Genomic DNA, 19205 nt, shown 5'->3' with positions numbered 1-19205 from the left:
GTGTGGGCAGCCAGCATCATATATGAGTCAGAAAGGGAAACATGTTCATGATGAGCCCTTACTCCCATGTACCGATTCCTGAAATCAACTCGTGTATGTTTCAATCAAGCATGGTATGGGTAATACATTTTGCCTTATGTATGAAAAAACCATAGGAAGCCTATAAAATTCTATTTTAAAACGTATTTAAGTTTTGTCAGCAAATAATTTATTGGACAGTAAACAATGTCCTGGTGACCTAATGGATGACCTGCTCTTCTTCCCAGTTTGCACTGTGAACATGTTTCCGTGGCTGGACTAACAAGGGGATTCTGACTACTGAGGACCCCCAACTGTGAACCCTCTCCTAAGGCCAGGGCCCCTCTCTTGGCCAGCCACAAAAGCTGCAGGATCCAGCCCTACTAACCAGCCTTCCCCAGTGCTCACCAGAGACGGGGCCCCAGAATGGGTGGAACGTAACTGAAAAAAATGTTACCAGCCCTTTTGCCTTGGCTTTTCTTTAAAAAGGCAAGTGCCATTAAAAAAATGTATTTTCTCACCCTCACCTAAGTACTATGTCAGGTTTACTTTGGCCCTTAGGGAAAAGTAGTCATATGTTTGCAAAAGTCAGGATATTTCTGTACGTTTGAGGTCTTTTCCTCGAGCTCTAGGAAAAATGCTAAAAGAGCCATGTAAATGTACACAGACAAGGCAACAGAATCATTAAGCCATCTTGATGAATAGACTTCTAGGGATTATTAACCCTTGTGTTTATACATAAAAAGAGAGAATTAATACTAACCCCACATGATAAATAAAAATTAAAGTAGCTCTAGGCAGACTCATATTAGAAGGCGGGTTAGGGAAGATAAATGCAGACTGCATTTCTGTAATCACTCAGCACCTTAGTGAGCACCAGTGAGCTATTTCTGCAGTTTATCCGTAGCTCCTAAAAAACATTATTTATCCAAGGTACAGTGTTTGCCCTTTCAAAGGTATTCCACAAATAGCCTCTACCTTAAAGGAGGTAATTTTAAAGACCCACAGAGTGTTTTAAAAATTCTGCTATTGAAGATATTTAGAACTATTAATATCATTCATGGAAAACTTCTTTTATCCAACATAAGATGTTCCTTGCTTTGCGACATGAAAGAGTCACATTGATTTGTATAAAATTAACAGAACCATGAGTTTATACTGTCCATTTGAAATGTTCTTATTCTATCAATTTCAGTACAGACAGATCAGCGCATGTAAATTTTCTAGAAAATGTCTGGCACAAATTTTATATGAAAGCCTTACTTTTGGAGAGCTAAACAGAATATGGTAGGTGACCTTAAAAACTGCTTTTTATTCTCTGAATCCTTCAAAGTATTTCTAATACAAAGTTGATATAAACATCCATGTTTCTAAACTTCTGGCAGAATAAGCTATAGAAACAATTTCAAAGACCTATGTTCACAGGTATTAATAAATATTTGTTAAATGACTAATAAAAATTTATCAGGTAACGTTTTCAGTTTTGAATAAAAAGCAGTTAGAGAGCAATGCTCTTCTGAAGGGTATATGTGACCAGCATCTAATGCAATTATTTTAATTCCTTTAGGAGAAAAACCAGCACTGAAATCGAATTCCCTGAGAAGCTAGAAAGAACCAAGCTCACTGTAGCTGAAAATGAAGACGATGAAAAGCTCCAAGTTAAAATACAGGCTTTTGAAGACAAAATAAATGCTGAAAGCAATACCCCTGGATCTATCAGAAGATATAGTTTGGGCCACATCTCCAAGGAAGAAAAAAAGGGAATTAGATTTAGCAGGTATACATTTTACTTGGCTGGTTTTCAAAGTGTGTAATTCATGTTTGCTGCTAGTTTTGTTATAATGCTGCTATTGGGTGATTTTTAAGTATCTTTTACCTATAGTCACTCAAAGTTCCATCCTTTCATGAATGAAATGTCCTCCACAATGCTTTAATTATCCAAAGAAGTTCCCTTTTTAAAAAGAGAGAATACAGCCCTGGCTGGTGTGGCTCAGTGGATTGAGCTCCAGCCCTGAAAGCAAAGGGTCACTGGTTCGATTCCCAGTCTAGGGCACATGCCTGGGTTGCAGGGCAGCTCCCCAGTAGGGGGCATGTGAGAGGCAACCACACATTGATATTTCTCTTCCTCTCTTTCTCCCTCCTCTCTCTAAAAATAAATTAATTTAATCTTAAAAAAAAAAACAGAGAGAAGACAAATGGGAAACAAACCTATGGCTTATTTTTAAAAAACACTTCTTAAATTCTATCGATGTGCTAATATTGAGAATGATATCAAAGCTTCTCTTAAACTTCTGATGAAAAAGCTGAAGTAGAAAAAAGCATATAAACATGTAAGTCCACCATGTTCCATGTTCATGTGCCATGAAATTGATTTTAAATCTTTGTTTTGGGAGGTGGTGTAGATTCTCAAAGATTCAGCTTATTATATAACTAGGCGGTCTATGTTTTATCAAATCTGTTAATAGCACCAATTTTCTGTTTCACACTCGAGAGCAAATAACTTTTGCCCAGGGTTGTTCTTTCTTTTCTTTGTCAATGAATGGTAGCTCTCTACTGTCTCAGCCTCCCCTTTGTTTGTCTTGTAGGTCGAAGAGTTTGGCTTTGCACACTGTGCTAACAAAGGGCATGAGTTCAGATGACGGGGAAGTTGTTGAGAGCGGAGATATACCAGCCAGCATCTCCCTTTCAGAAATAGACTCACTTAGCCAAGGAAATAAGTCACCTTTTAAGGCAGACACTGATGGATCACAGCTGGGCAATTCTTCAGTTTCACACCCAAGTATTATACACATAGAATCAGAGAATCTGCCAGAAACAGTTAAAAAAAACTACCAGGAAGAAACTCTAGAGGCAACGGTGAGTCCTGTAGAATACCAAGATCAGCTCTACTTGCACTTAAAGAAGAACCTCAGTAAAGTGAAAGCATATGCTGTGGAAATCGGAAAGAAGATTCCAGTCCCTGATCAGTGTACCATTGAAGGTAAGTGCTCCAAACTCCCCAAAGTTGAGAAATTTAAGACATCGCTGAGGAAAAAAAAAAAAACGCAAAATGATGTAAGTTGCATTTTCTGAATCTTTTGCAAAATAGATCATTTTGAAACACCCTTACTTTGTTTTAGTCACTTTTCCCCCCAGTAAGGTCAATCATCTCTTTGATTCTGTTTGAATCTACTCATGCGCCTCTGATTTTTTTGAAACTCAAGATATATTGTTTCTGGATCCTTGTCCCTAATATTCAGGAAAATCCTAGAGAGAGGTCTGTGGCCCCCAAAACAGGCTTTAAGGTAGGGGTCCAGCCAGAGGCATTTTTCCATCTACATAATCATGCAAAGAAGTGATATATAACTTTGAGCTCCATCCATTCAATCAACATTTAGGAAGCAGCTACCCAGTGCCAGGTGCTGTGCTAAAGACTGAGCTCTGTGTGAGATTCACCTATGACCCAGAGAGACACAGCCCCCGATCTCTTGGGCATTAGAGTACAGAATGAAAAGAGCAGCACCATAGTCAGGAGGTGATGTCCGTCGGTCAGGAGTCAGTGAGAGTGTGAGCCAGTCAGAAAACAAAAGACAAAGTAAGAAAAGGATGTCAGGGTTCGACACTTCTCTTGGGTGCCCATTTTAGGGAGGTGCCCAGAAAGGTCAGTGAAATTGTAAGTGAAGACAGGGTCAGTAGCCGTGTCTTGCTGAGCCACGTTGGAGATGAGGCAAGAAATGATATTGGTCACATCTTTATTTACAGCTTTTGACATTTTGTTCATCATGGATTTTTTGTATTCATTTCATTTTTTAAAAAACATTATTTATCTTGGGTATCAAATTTTCTGGTGCTTCCTTCATTTTGTGTCCTCGTCCTGTCCCCAGGAAAAGCGATGGGTTTGAGACACAGGTGCTGCAGAGGGCAGGGTGCCCGGGGCAGGCTCACCCTCTGGTTGTGAGTCAAACAGGTCTGGGTGGCTCCAAGGCACTGTCGAGTGAATTAGATCTTTCCTACAGTCGTACTTAAGCAGCAGGCATGTTCTTCCCTGGAGATTCAGATGAAAGTCCTAGCCTTCTCCCTGGACATGACATCTCCTCACAGGCTACAGCCCTCATTGAAAAAGCCGTGGAGCCCATGTTCCAGAAAGAATCACAGCTGAGACGGTGAATCCAAGTCATAGTCACCCACCTACTGACCGCCATCCCTTCCAGGTTTCAGAACCGGAGGATGTCTCCTAATCTACTCTCTCCCCCTCCCCCCACTGCAAAACAGGACAGAATATAGTCTCATGCTAGCAAAGGAGAGGGAGGGTGGCTCACGGGTTTGGTAATGACAACTATTGTTATTTAGCATGTCTGTGGAGAATCTGATATTTTCAAAGGTGTCTACAATAACTTATTGATGAGTCTCCTGAAAACTTTTTTTTAAATGGTGACAATAAAAGTGATATTGTTCATAGTCAATATAACTTTCGGATAATTAAATACACTAGGACTTGGGAATAGCTAAAATCAATAAAGCTCAACAAACACAAACTCTTTACAATTGCCCATTGCACTAATAAGCTATGTATTCATGCACAAGTTGGAGAATTTAATATAAGAGAAGTTAAATGACTTTCTCACTTTGACAGAGGAAGTCTGTTGCAAATGTAAAGTTAGCCACATTTCCATCTACTAGAATAGTTTCTGTTTTGGGTTGTGTTATTTTGTTTTTAGTTTAAAGATCAGGTGAGTTAAGTTTGTTTAAGTTTCATCTTGTGAAAACGTGAAGAAGTCCTGCAGAGCTACTTCGAGCACCTAGTTATCAAACATACATGATATTTCCTATTGCCTTCAGTTATTTGGGGAGTTTAAAAGTTAATTAGGTGGCTTGGGTTTTTTCTTTTTAAAAATATTGAGTGAATCCATCATCTTTACTTAAAATTTTAAAAAAAGGCAGGGATTCTTTTGATGTTTCCTATGAGGAATGACCTAAAACTGAGTATGTATATTATTAAGTTGATACTTTGGAATTCATTCACACTTTTCTAATTTCCTGGACATCTTTAGGAAATTCCGTGCACAGATATATGTGTGTGTGAGGGGTGGAAGATTTATATGACTCACTGCCTGTATATCCACCAAGAAGGGCCTCATGCTGACTGCAGGGGGCACGTTGTTGTTATTTCAGAGATTGTGTACACAATCTGCTCCAAAGGAGCAAAATGCCAGCAGTCATCTGGCTGGCACAATTTCACTTGTTCTTATGAGTCCACACAGCTTTATGATATCATGCTTCTTTCCTTAAAAACGTATTGAAGAAAGATTTAGGCTTGGAAATTGTTATGTTTAATGTGTTATTGATGTACAATGTGGTGTTCGTATTTGGTCTTTCTTGCTAATTTATACAAAGTCATCAAGAAACAAAGGGAAGAAGCATAGAAATCACTTCCACAACATTAAAGTTAAAAGGACAAATCACCGGCAGGAAACAAGAGCAGCAACAAAATGTTAACAGTAATGTTAGCCTGGTGTTACAAGGCCATACTACAAGCACATGACAAAACAACCCTTTAGAAAAGTTCTTTTGGTATTGGATAGAATCCTGCGTCAAAACTGATCTTCAACTTCCTATATTTTGACCTACAAAAACATCACTTTCATGGTGTTCAACCTAACAGTTTGGTAATAAACTGTGTTAAAGGAAAAGGTACCTCACTAGTTACCGTACAGCAGAATAGTCAAGGTTACAAATACGTCTTCCAGCGCCAGTCAGCCATCTTCTCGTTGCGTGATCTCGGTCACAGTGGGCACAGTCATAGAGTATAAAGAGAGCAGCACAAATCTACCAGCATGTCGGAAAAACTGTCAAACCCCAGGTCTTGTTGCGACTAGGTCAGCAGTGTCGTTTTGGTTATGAAGGACCCTGTTACCCCCACATCAGTAATTCTCTGCTGGGCCCCAGAGGCCTGTGACACGGGTGCAGGTTCACCAGCCACCGCGAGTTATGTATTCGTGCTCCCAGTGATGGTCTGATATCACTGCCTGGTTGTATTTACTTACAAGACCAGAGGAATTTAGTTCATCTGCTAAAGGGCATGTTAAAAATCTGAATCACTGGTATTCATTTATGTGAACAAAAATGATTAGGGTTAAAAAAAAAACATGACATTGAAATGAATCCTTGAAAATCTGGCTCATCACTTGAGTTCCATAAAGGGTGATATAAGAGCTTACAAGAACTCATCAATGCTGCTTTGTTAGCTTTGAAGTATTTCTCGACTGGGTGCAAATAAATCCCATCTGTAGAGCACATCAGCAAGCCTGACTTGCAGAAAGCTAATTTCAAAGCTGGTAATGTGTCCGTTCTCTAATAGACCTACATGAGTTGATTTTCCCTGACTTGAGCAGATACAAGAATACACAAAAGTAAAATAAAGTTCATTGCAAATATCAAGCAGCAGAAGCTGTTTTCATGGTTAATTATGAATAAAACTTCCTTACTGAAATTTTGCATGTAGTCAAGTCCAACCTCATCTTGGGATGATAGAGAGGCCTAAGCCAAGGTTGGTTCTGACCTGTTCCTGCTCAATTGGTCCCGTCTGGAGGGTGATAATGATAGCACTTACCCACTTAATGGTTCTGGGGAAGGTTTCTTTCTTTTTTTAAATAGTTTGGTTTACTCATAGGAGAAGGGTTAGTTAACTATGGGGAGAAATGTAAGATTTGGAGGCAGAGGCGAATCCTACAGCTTTTTCTCACAATTCCAGAGGGAAAAACAATAAATAAGAAGATGTTACAACTTTCCTGAAGCCTCGTGTCATTGAAGTGATCCCTTGGGGCCATTTGTTAGGAAAAAACTTTTCTAGAGAGTTTTTCTTGGTCTTTGAAATTTATCTTGGATTACTTTACCTACTCATCAGTTCCTATTTGTCCAAAGTGTGGATTGTAGTCAAAAGCAGACACATATAATGGAGACTGTTCTCCCCTTCACTTTCTCGGGCCACACATATCCTGGTTCCAGTCATTGACACTGGCCCCTGAGAAACACCCAAATAATAAGGAAGACCTACAAATCCATTCAAAATGCCTACTCCAGATTAGTCTATTGAGAGAACAGCAGACTACTGTTCCTCCCCAGCCGAAAGAGCTGCAAGGCCCAGGCAGGTAATCACATCACCGGTGAGCATGTTACACGCTTACATTCACAATGCAGCATGTGGCAGAGTCCCTCTAGAGGACACATCAAATAACTTTACTTCTCATTAATTCTATGTTCAAAGACTCCTCCTTCTTAAAAAATTCAATTTCCTTTGAACAGTAAAATAAATAAAGAAAAATGCATTAACAATGCTATTGGATAAAAGGATATGTTGTTTATCTGCATCTTGTTTTATCTGATATTTATCTCCAGACAAGATGTATATTTGTTTAACTAGGAAGCAGCTGAGAGTAAGCCTGTAAATGAAATGAGTCATTCAAACCCTTTGAAATGGACAGTTTCCCCAACATAGTGTCTACCTTGAGTATGTCCCTAGTAGGTTTAAAGGGACCTTGCTAATAAATAAACAGAAGTAAAAGTATATACATAAATTGAGCAAAAATGCACAGGAGTGCATTTCAACATATCTCCCTAAAGTAGGCAAATTAACAGGAGAAACAAACGAAGAATAAAAAAGGATGGTTTTTAGGAGCAGAAGTAGTTTACTGTGGCATAGTTCATATTCTTAAATATTTTCTTGTAATTGTATTATTTTGAAAGGAGCATTTTCCCCCTTTTTAGGGGAGCCTGTACTCAGAAAGAATTATCAGTTATCCATCGTTGTTTGGAGATGGTCTTTACTCCCAAGTGTGTAGTGTTATCCGGGCCGGTCCCATGTGGATGGTCCCCACAGAAGGTCACATTCAGATCCAGTTTGCCACAAACCCAATTTCAAGAAAGTGAATGTTATTTCTCCATTTACTTCCTTTATGAAACTGGCAGTATATGCCCTTTAGGGGAACAAAATGGTCCCTGGATAGTATCAAATCTCATTTAAAAACCGAGCAAATCCGTATTTCTGAGCACTGTGTGTGATGAAAAGCTGATAGCCAGGGAACGAAAAAGAGATTATATGACTAGGTAAAGGGTTTGGATATGACAGAGGAAAAGGAAAAAAAGGTCATTTCCTCTTGTTTGTTTCACAACAACCATCAAACTTCAGGTGATGAAAGATTTTTAAATGTTTTTCCAAAACCAGGCAATTACATAGGTGGCAATCAAGAGTCCTGGTGTTTGATAATTTGTCAGGCATCACTTTGTGTACAGTCCACTTTCAGAGAAGGGCATGTTTACAAACTGTGGATGAGTCTATCTGAAACAGACAGAGCCTGTGTCACGTGTTGGCAGGTGCAGGTGGGTCGAGTGCAAAGAGCTAGTGAAGGACACTGAATTCTTAGGTTTCCTCTGTCCACATTGTTGCCTGGACACATTAGAGACCAGCACAAAATTATAGAATACAACTTTTTATTTCCTTAAAAAAGATTCAGTGGGCTTTTAATAATAAATTATTTTACAGAAAATAATCATTTTTCAAAAAAATTTTTCACATCAATTATCCAACAGCCATTAAAATATTATGTTACCATTAAAATGAACCACAGATGCAGGAAACATACCACCACTGCAGAAACTCTGAGTATGATTCTGCTTCTCACGTCAAACTTCCTAATTTCTGATTTCTAAGTAACTTTTTCAGATCGGCTTCTTTCATTTGTAATATGCATTTAATGTTCCTTTATGGCTCGATAGATCATTTCCTTTTAAAGCTGACTAGTATTTCATTGTATGGCTATATCCACCATTATAGTATCACACAGAATAGTTCTACTACCGTAAAAATTCTGTGCTCTGCTTATTCATCCTGGCTATTCACTCTTCATTCATTAATTCATTCATTCATTCCACAACTATTTCTGAATGCCTACTACTTGCCAGCCCTATTCTGGGAACTTGGGAAACATTGCTGAACAAAACAGGCAAATACTCTTCCTTGCCTTCATAGAGACTGTTTTAGTGGGAAAAGACATACAATAAATAATAGAAACGATAAACAAGTAAACTATGGAAGATGTTAGCATGTGTAAAATGCTATGATAAAAGGAAAAATAGAGCTGGCTAAGAAGGACCAGGACAAAGAAAGGGAGAGAGCATTCCAGAAGAAACACATCAAACTATTACACCAGTTTCCTCTGAAGAATCAGATTGAGGATGGGGGTTGAGGAGAAGGAGAGAGGGAAGAAGCAGAAACTTGAATATTTTAAAGGTTTGGAGAGATGCTGGTAACTTTGACCCAGGTGAAAACTCCAGGCTCCCAAGCATCCTGTCTAACTAAAGCTTTTGTGATTGGGTTTCAGTCCCAGATCTTCTTGGGCAGTTCCAACTCCTCAAACAGGTTCTGCATCTCCTCATGCCACCACTTCCTCACCCTTATCCCAAGAGTGTATTACAGGGTCACGGGTCTCCAACCTGTGCTCCTGAAAGGGCTTCAGGGGCCTATTCAAAGGGCCTCAGATTCCCCTCTTTCCTTTTTCCCTCCCCTGCAGATCAGCTGTGAGTTAGCTGAGCTTACACATTGACCTTCCTGATAAATGTTCAAACCAGGAATTCTACAGCTCAAAAAAATGAAAAAAAGTCAGCTGGATCATTGTTTGATGTCCTTTTTTTAAAGTCCTTTATGCTTTAAATTAATTATTTCTAAGTGCTTTATGTCCAAACTGGCAAAATGTAAAATGTTAGTTGTTTGCCCAAGTTCTTCTTCAGCCTCAACTCGATGGCTAACATTGTATCTCCATTATAAAGTTTTAAAAAAATACCTTTTTCCATGTTAATTTCTTGTTCTTTCTCCAGTCATCTGTATTCATCAGTTTACTACAGTTTCTTGGGGAAAAATAAGCTAGATTGTTTAATACTTTTGAGGTGTGTCTCACTATCTGCCCAAATTTATTATTACCTATCAAACAGTAAATGACCAAATATGATTAGCAAATTAATGCATTGTGCCTGTCCTAGCTGGTCAATTTCTATTCAAATTGTTTGGTTTACCTTATTTAATGGAAATCAATCTTATCTCAAATTGTGTATGAGAGTCTATAAAAATATGTAATAAAAAAGATGATTCCCTGAATGTGGGGGGGGGGCAAACATAGAAAACAAAATAAATCTAGTAGTTGAGTTATTTTTCAGAAATTTATATCTGAAAATGTTCACAATTGTTAAATTGTGGTTTACTTCTGAGCACCCTAGTGGCCATAGTAAGGAGGGAAACAAAAATCAGTTAAAAATCCATTGTCCATAAATAAAAGTATAATTGCCCAGGAGAAAAAAAGAAAGCTGTTTATTTATTTGTTTGATGACTGCCGTACTCCCTGAAGCTGATTCATCAAAAGAGGTGTTTATAGTGTCCCAGGTTCAATTCCCAGCCAGGGTACATTCCTGGGTTGCAGGCCATAACCCCCAGCAACCACACATTGATGTTTCTCTCTCTCTCTATCTCCCTCCCTTCCCTCCCTAAAAATAAATAAATAAAATCTTAAAAAAAAAATTCCTTCTTTAAAAAAAAAAAGAGGTGTTTATATTATGCAACAAACATGTAACCATTAAGTATAACAACAGAGCAGTGGTTCTCAACCAGAGGCAATTGTGTCCCCAGGTGGGGAACTTCTGGTAATGTCTAGACACATTTTGGTCACTATGACTAGGGGAGGAGGCAGGGGCTAACGGCCTCCAGTGGATGCCATTAAACTGCCTACAACAAATAGAAGAGCCCCCAAGATGAAGAATTATCCAACTCAGAATATCAGTATTCTGATACTCAGTAAAAACCTAAAACAGAGCCTTGCTTCTCAAAACATGGTCCATGGACCAGCAACATCGACATCACTTGGGTACATGTTAGAAATTCAGATTCTGAGGCCTATCCTAGTCCTACTGAATCAGCATCTATAGTTTAACAAGGTCCCTCTGGTGATTCATATGCACATTACAGTTTGAGGAGCACTGCTACTACAGAAATGAGACATTCCAGCAGGTCCCGGAAGCGGTGAAAATGATCTTCTTCTTTATGATGAATTTGCAATTTAATGAACCAACTCTTTGTTTAGTCATCACCTCTTAATAGAGGAGATGAGTATTCTTTCCAAGGACACTCTATACCAGGCCCAGTCATCTGGACTGTGCATGGCACTCAACTTGTAGTTCCCATTATCCTTTGATTCTTCTCACAGGACATTTTAAGAAGGGATAATTTGGCTTGGAAGACAGGAAACTCTTCGTGCTATATGTTTGAATTTTTAGTGTGTCATCTTCTGACTTCTTATATACATGCTATTTAGTTCCTCAAAGAAGAGAGTTTTAACAGCTTCAGAATAACTACAAGTATCCCATGTGCTTCAGTCGTGCTTAGCCATGTTGTGTCAATGAATTCTAAACATGTGGATTACATTTCCCTTAAAATATGCAGAGAATTAAAATTAAGCAAAAAAAAAAAAGTAAGCTTTCCTAAACTCAAAACATTGAAAGGTGGTTTGAGATAAGTATCTATATGTACATTCACCTATCACTGATATTTAAAGATTACTCCTGTTGGCCCTCATTCCTTTTCAAAAGGAACTGAATTCACTATACTTTGGACTGTCTTTTGTTTATTGAATCTACATGATTTTTCCTAAGTTCTTTTAAAAACAACCTTACAAATATTTAAGTAGTAGATAATTTTTCCAGTGAACATGAACAATTAAAACTATTCTTACATCCTTATCATCTCTTTCTACTGAATTTTTATTTTATCATCATACCAGTTCATAAATACAGTTATACCCTGGGGGGTTTTGTTCATTTGTTTTTGAACAAAGCCTTTGAACTTTTATAAACAATTGAATCTACAGTAAAAGAATCAAGACAAACATAGACATCCTTTGTATTTCTTACAACATTAGTACTGTATCATCTTGTCATAATTCCAAGTCAAATATACATAAAACACTCAAGATGTTTGTTAATGTTTCCAGAAGTTTTGTCATAGTAAATTTTTCATTCCCTAGATTGTTATATATTTTTAATTTATGTGCAATGGCAAGAGGAGTATTCTGTCTTCTTAAAGTAATTCAGTAGCTATACAAATTACTGTAAAACAAAGTAAAGTATTTATTTGAGAATTTAAAGTACTAAAATATGAGGAAATTTACAAAGAAAAGACTAAACAATAACCTGTTGCCATCCTTGGTTTGTTAGAGTGCTATTTGTGAATACCTCTACTGGAAATTATATTGCCCTGGTGGGGAAGGGACCCCACATCAGTTCAAAATAGAACCCAGTGTCCTAAACACTTGGGGTTTAAAAAATTCCCATGTGCTTTCATTCAAGCATTGCTATAGTTAACTTTTGAACTCATGCACATTTTAAGGAAATGTAATTAATGTCTTTCAAAATCACTTTCATTTTATCCATCAAGATACGATTTGGCAAAATCTTCTGATCCCTATGAGGTATTTTACTGATAATAGCAATCTCATGAGAAATGGCCTTTGCTGTATTAAGAAGAGAACTGTATCAGATTATTATAATAATGACCCTACTGACTTTTGAAGAAGAAATAAAAGTCTTTTTCCAGTTTTGGTCACACTCCTTTCCTTCCATCTCAGATAGAATTAAAAACAAAACAAAACAAAACCTAATTTGACAGGAAATCATGGAATCAGCTGGCGTGGGCCGGGTTTGCACAGGGAGATGCGGATGGGCCTCTCCACTCATTCATATTAGGTAAAGTGGGGCTTGGACCTACCCGTAATAAAGTAATGATAAGGGTTAGGGACCACAGAGAGTCTGAGAATCCCCCTTCTCTTTCCTAATCCACGATCTACACCACCACCACCTTCTTGGACAGGAGCCGTAAATAATTTTTTTAAATATTATTTTTTTATTGTTGTTCAAGTACAGTTGTCTCCATTTTCCCTCCACCACTTTCCCCTGCCCCACCCACCCTCACCTCCCACCCTCAATCCTACCCTCCTTTGGCTTTGTCCATGGGTCCTTTATACATGTTCCTTGATGACCCTTCCCCTTCTTTCCCCTATTACCCCTTCCCTCTACTCCTCTGATTACTGTCATTTGTTCTTTATTTCCATGTCTCTGGTTATATTTTACTTGCTTATTTGTTTTGTTAATTAGGTTCCACTTATAAGTGTGATCATATGGCATTTGTCTTTCACCTCCTGGCTTACTTCACTTAGCATAATGCTCTCCAGTTGCATCCACGCTGTCAACAAAGGGTAGGTGCTCCTTCTTTCTTGATGCTGCATAGTATTCTATTGTGTAAGTGAAACTGCCTTTTGACCCGGCAATTTCACTGCTGGGATTGTACCCTAAGAATCCCACAACATCAATTCAAAAGAACCTATGCACCCCAATGCTCATAGCAGCACAATTTACAATAGCCAAGTGCTGGAAGCAAACTAAGTGCCCCTCACTTTAATGAGTGGATCAAAAAACTATGGCACATTTACACAATGGAATAATTTCTATGAGCAGTGCCTTCCTTTGTATTCTCATCTTATCTTCCTTTCCTCCAGATGGAAGGGGCTGAAGTTCTCCAGACAGAGGAGAGTCTGAAGACACAAGAACTCAAAGAGAGAGTGTAAGGGTGGCGTGTCCCCAGTGAATGGACCACAATCAAAGGAGCAATAAGAGCTCATAGCTGCTTTTGTACCTGCTCACCCAGTGCAGAGTCCAGTGCTTGACCCCAGCCCAGGAGAAAGAGCAGAGTAGACTAACACTTTTTAAATTTAACATGTGAGGAATTGTCTGAGCTCCCTCTATGAGTAACATTTATCTCATTGCTCTGTTGAATACCAGATACTGAATCTGAATCAGTACCTTTCTTTAAAAGGGTATTCTTTTGCCATAACAGTAAAATATATTTCTTTCCTTCCCATGGCATTCACTTTGACACCAACATTAAATGTAGTAATTCCAAAAATTTTAACACTTTTCAAAAATGTTTGAAATATAGAAAAATATTTACATCAAGTCTTGCCATGTTAATTACTATTATTGGCTTGCATTCTAGACAGAGGTGGGCAAACATTTTCTGTAAAAGCAAGGACAGATAGCAAAAGTTTTTGGACAGAGACAGGCCATGTGGTCTCTGTTACAACTACTTAATTCTGTCATTGTAGTGTAAAAGCATCCGCAGATAACACATACATGGATGGCCATCACTGTGGTCCAATCAAACTTTATTTACACAAACAGTCAGTGAGTCAGACTTGGCCCAGAGCCATAGTTTATCAAGCCCTGTTCTAGACAATCAGTTTTTAGTGACTGCGACATTCATCTGGAGTTTCCTGTTACAGATGGTGTTTAAGGATTTCTGACACCCCTCCTCCTAATACACACACACACACAAGACTCAGTAAACAAGGATGGTTGAACACATGTTTATCTACAATTCTGCTTAAATGATAATAAAAGAGTTAAAAGTCATAAGCTTGGGAGAAAACAGCAGATAAAGGATGTCAACAAAATGTTTGGAAGAGTAAGAGATGCAAACTTGGTAGTATAGAGTGTCTGTAACACCATTTGTGGTCCAAGAGAGGCACCACAGGAGGGGACTGTTGTACAGTCTGGTGCTATCTAGTGACCTAGTGTTGGAGGGGTGCAAACTGGGTCCGAACTGGTGGCAGTCACTGTCTGAGCTGCCACCCTTAGCTGATTTGTAACTCCTCCCTGTAAGTGGATGGAGGTGAGGGTGGAGCCTGACTCCAGCTGAAAACACTGGGTATTCAACGAGCTTTTAGAATGAGAAGAATAGTGCCGAGAAGAACTGGCAGTTCAACATCAGTACTTTGCTGCTCTTAGGCTACTCTGAAACCCTTTCCCTCCAGCCTTTGTTCCAAGACCCAAGGGAACATTTGTTCACGTTTGGAGTGTTGTTCTCTGTACCCACTGATGTGATTCCATGCTGCAAGGAAGGGAGGGGCACAGAATCAAAAGACAAGAAACAACAGCAGGAAGGTTTCTGGGGTGCTGATTCGCATGTCCGGGTCTCTGTCCACAGGAGAAGGTGGCAGACAGGAGGAGGCTGGTGGCTATGGTGTGCCTGGTGGGCTCTTGGGGTATCTCACTCCACAGCCCTGTGTGAGTACCACAGACAGAGGCAGTGTGTCAGGAAGCGGTGCCCGCCGTTGTGACAGATGCACACTTCAAGGGCCACCAGGTCATACAGAACAGGCTCCACTGACTCTGAGCCAATAACTCCCATCTTCTTTTCCCAGAAGAGTATTTGAAAACTTGATGAGAAACAAATATGCAAAGTTGCCTGAGTTTTTTTTGATACAGATGCTTGGTGTACTCTGTTCTCTCTTTTGTCCCAAAGCACACACTGGTTATATTTAGGTCCTGTTTGCTCTACTCAGAGTGAAAAATTTAGACTACTTGGGTTATTACCACCACCATCACATTATTGTCTTCCCTTTGATTTGACTTCCTTCCTCCTTAATAAATCTTCCTATCTTCCCCCTCTCTTTGATGTTCTGTCTCCTGTCCTCAGTTCTTTGTATTTGCATTTCCTTATCCTGTGTACATCCTTTCAGCCTTCAGTTTGGTCTGCTCTCTTTGAGAATGCCAGAGAACAAACACCCACTAACATCCCATACTCACACACTTTGGGCTTTTCAACAGCAGCTTCTCAGAGAGCATCTCATTGAGCGTAGAGCATCATAATAGTGATGAAGGTGATTAGGGAAGGGGGCTGGTTACTGATTTTCCATTTTGACAGAACCTAAAATTAAAATCAAATCAAATTCAGCAGCTCTTCCTCCTCACATGGATTGGGTAAGGCATAAGATACAAGGAACCATGAGCCTCCCCTGCTGTCGTTTCCCACGAGATCCCGTCAGCTCACGGTGGCATTGGGTTCTCCAGCCTACTGGGTTTTACATTAGTCCCGAAGGCACCTGTGTGTACAGGACCATCTGTAAAGGCACCTGCAGACAACCTGCAGCAGTTTACCCTTGTATTTGTGCCAAGAAGTACTTGTATTTGGAGAAGGGCCTGCTCAGTAAGACCAGAGAGAGGTAAGTAGTGGGTATTTGACATGTTGGACCTGCAGGAAGAGCTCTGGCCATCTCACTAGGGTGTGGTACATGGGAGGAGTTATAATCTTAAAAAGAAAATAAAATTAACCTTACCGCCCTTTGTTTCATTCTTTATTACCATTTTATTCTTGGAGCACAGTATAGCCACATCATTTCTTATAAATTCACTCATCTGATGTGAGTTGCTTTGTGTGAATGTGATCTCTTGAAGCTGGGGGACCTTTTATTAGTCATCCTTCTATGGATGCTTGGGAAGTAGACTACCCCTAATGCCAGAAATATTTTTCAAAGCTCTCTTGCAAGAGTTGCCAGTGGATCTTAAAAGTCATCCAGGCCAACTTGGCTTTGAAGGCATCTATCAATGTTGATATAAATTTTAAAAGAAAAAAAGAAGCTGCCAGATCTGGTGAGGTCTTTGAGGGCTCTGTCCGCCAACCTTGTTGTCCAGGTTCTTCCCCACCCGGGGGTCCAGAGCTGGACCACTGTATCTGCACCCCTCACCTCGCTCACTCCTGCCCGTCTTCAAAGTCTCAGCACAAAAGTTGCTACCTCAGAGCAGCCCACTCTGACCCCCACCCCAATCTAAATTAGCTATTCCCATATTGTTTGCAGAGAGAGGGGCATATTTCCTGTTTTTTTTCCTTCATAGGACTTACTGTATTTGTATTTTTCTGTATTATTTCTTATTGTTTGTCTCGCCCACTAGATAAAATAGGTAGCACATCTTTATTTACTATTGCATATCCGATGTCTACACTGCTGGAACTCAGCAAATGCATGTTGAATGAATGATCTTTTGAAAATTCCTATCTATGAGTCTGTGTCTATTTTATATTGAACCCCTTTTCATAATTATTTTTCCTAATGCTTAAAAAACAAATCTTTGTAAGGAGCTCAATCACCCCAAACCTTTGTATGTCTAGACATTCTTGGATTTTATTTTCACAAGTTTTATTTTGATTATCTTCTTCCCACTAACCCTTGCCCTTTAAAAACAAACTAAGGAGAAAATAGGGAATTACTTGCAAATCGTTGAACAAAGAAATATATATACTATAAATAATAGAAATAGACCATCATTTGGTCTCTGCTGTTGGTTTGCCTTTGTATCAGCACTGGTCCAGAGGGGCTGTAAGTTGGTGGTGGCTACCATTTATATCTGGGTGCAGCTTATGCTCTGGTGTCAGGCTCCAGTAACTTCTCACACGGACTTGTTCTTTCCAGATAAGTGAACTTTTTATTTTTAAGGATAGTGTGCTTTTCTGAAACTCTTTACAGTGCTTAATAAATATTTATTGAATAAAAGAATAACTGAATCAGTTATTTATTTAATCCTGGTGAAAACCCAGCCATCTAGTTATTATTGTCTTCATCTATGGATGAGAAAATTTTAGAAAGTCAAATAGCCCGTCAAAGGATACGTAACCAATAGATGGCAGAGTCAGGACTCGACCTTGCATTTGCGCCTTGTCACAGCCTGTCTATCTCACATGGCCTTTGTGGATGTGCCATTGTCATCCCCACATCCATGCCTTTGACCGTGCCGTTGCTCTTCCAGGTGCCCTCTACTCCATTATCTAGACCTGCCATTCATCAGTCCAAATCCAGTCTTATGCCCTCAGTGATTCCAGTGACTGGTAATCTTGCACTTTACTTTGGATTGCTATTTTTATTTATAATAATATATTCCTCATATCTCTTTTTAAGTTATAAGACTTTCAATGAGTCTTTTTGTAGTTTTGGTACCTGGCCTAATACCTTACCTCATACTTGATAAATCTCCAAAATATTTATTAATAATGATGATTATGTTAGACATTTCTCTGGTACAGGGTAAGAAATGGAATCAACTTCTTCAAATTTAACACATATCCATATTGTTACAGCAACCGCATCAGTGAGAAATAATCTGTAACATCTTTCAGAAGACATGCTCTAAGAGGACGGTGTGTTTGAAAATACCTTCCTCAGAGGCTTTCAGTCATGTTTGTAGGCTGTAGTATTGGGTTTCCCTTAAGACCAGAATTATGTTCTAAAATTGGCTTCCAAATTCGTGGTATATCCTCAGAATAGGCTACACAAAATTAGTTGCTTTGTATTCAGTGAAACCTCATTTAACAGTTGTGAATGAAACAAGATGTTCCCTAGTTTTTCAATGTCAGACACATAATTATGAAATCAGCTTACGACAGATCCCTGGTGGACATCCCAGGAAAACCAGGCATGGTTAGGAGTTGCTAAAGGCTACTTCTTGCAAGAGCTTCAAAGAGTATGAGACAGTTGATACATACTATTTGGAAGACCCTGCCTCTTGGACCAACCTATCTAATATAATCAAATCTCTGGGTAAATACGTATCACACTCCTAATAGTGCTCTCTGGAGGCTATTGGCTGGTGGCTAGGCCAGAAAGTATTAGTTCAGAACTGACAACTGCAGGGAGTGATGAGGTAGTTGATTCACATATAGATGATCTTAGACCTGTTCTTCTTTCCTCAGAGGGAAAAAATGTAAACAGACCCATTTTAGTGGAGTTTAATAATGAAATGTCCTAAAATCTTCTGTGCCCTAAATCTGGTTGCTGTTATGCATTGTGCAGAATTGTGAAGTAATTGGTAGCACGTGGAACGGTACCTGCAGGGGATCACGCCTTGCCTGCCTTGTTTGCCTCTGTACAACTTTTGATAAATCTCTGCTTGGAAGAGCCAAATGTTTATTTATAACACATGGGCTCCCACTGACTCAGTGTGACCACAAAGTGACTCTGTATTGTTGCCAGAAATCAACTATACCAGCATCATGCAAAATGTATATATATGTGTATACATATATATATTTATATATACACACGCATGCATATGTATGTGTTTGATTTAAAATTTGTATAAATTCCAAAATTACTTTTGCATCTACAAATTATGCTAGCTTCTATAAAAATATCCCAGCTTTATTTCTGATTGTATTAATGTTGACTACTTTGTATTCTTACTGTTTGGACACATAGCTTGTATTTGGTGAAAATCATGAGTGCATGGTAGGAAAAGTGGACTTCTTCCAAACGAACTAACCCCGGAGGTTTTGTGATGGAGTAAGT

General features: G+C 39.0%; 1 protein-coding gene across 5 annotated transcripts in view; it reads left to right on the top strand.

Annotated features, from left to right (window-relative positions):
- Positions 1-19205, top strand: part of VEPH1 (ventricular zone expressed PH domain containing 1) — a 209514-nt gene that overhangs the window by 109086 nt on the left and 81223 nt on the right. For all 5 annotated transcript variants that reach the window (XM_045852121.1, XM_045852120.1, XM_045852117.1 and 2 more), the window contains exons 8-9: positions 1586-1795; positions 2604-2998. In XM_045852121.1, the coding sequence (XP_045708077.1) occupies positions 1586-1795; positions 2604-2998 (605 nt within the window). The remainder of the gene's footprint in view (positions 1-1585; positions 1796-2603; positions 2999-19205) is intronic.

Source organism: Phyllostomus hastatus, unplaced genomic scaffold (genome assembly GCF_019186645.2).
Source record: "Phyllostomus hastatus isolate PE091 unplaced genomic scaffold, TTU_PhHast_1.1 phas_contig_86, whole genome shotgun sequence".
NCBI lineage: Eukaryota > Metazoa > Chordata > Mammalia > Chiroptera > Phyllostomidae > Phyllostomus > Phyllostomus hastatus.
This window is presented reverse-complemented; position numbering and strand designations above follow the sequence as displayed.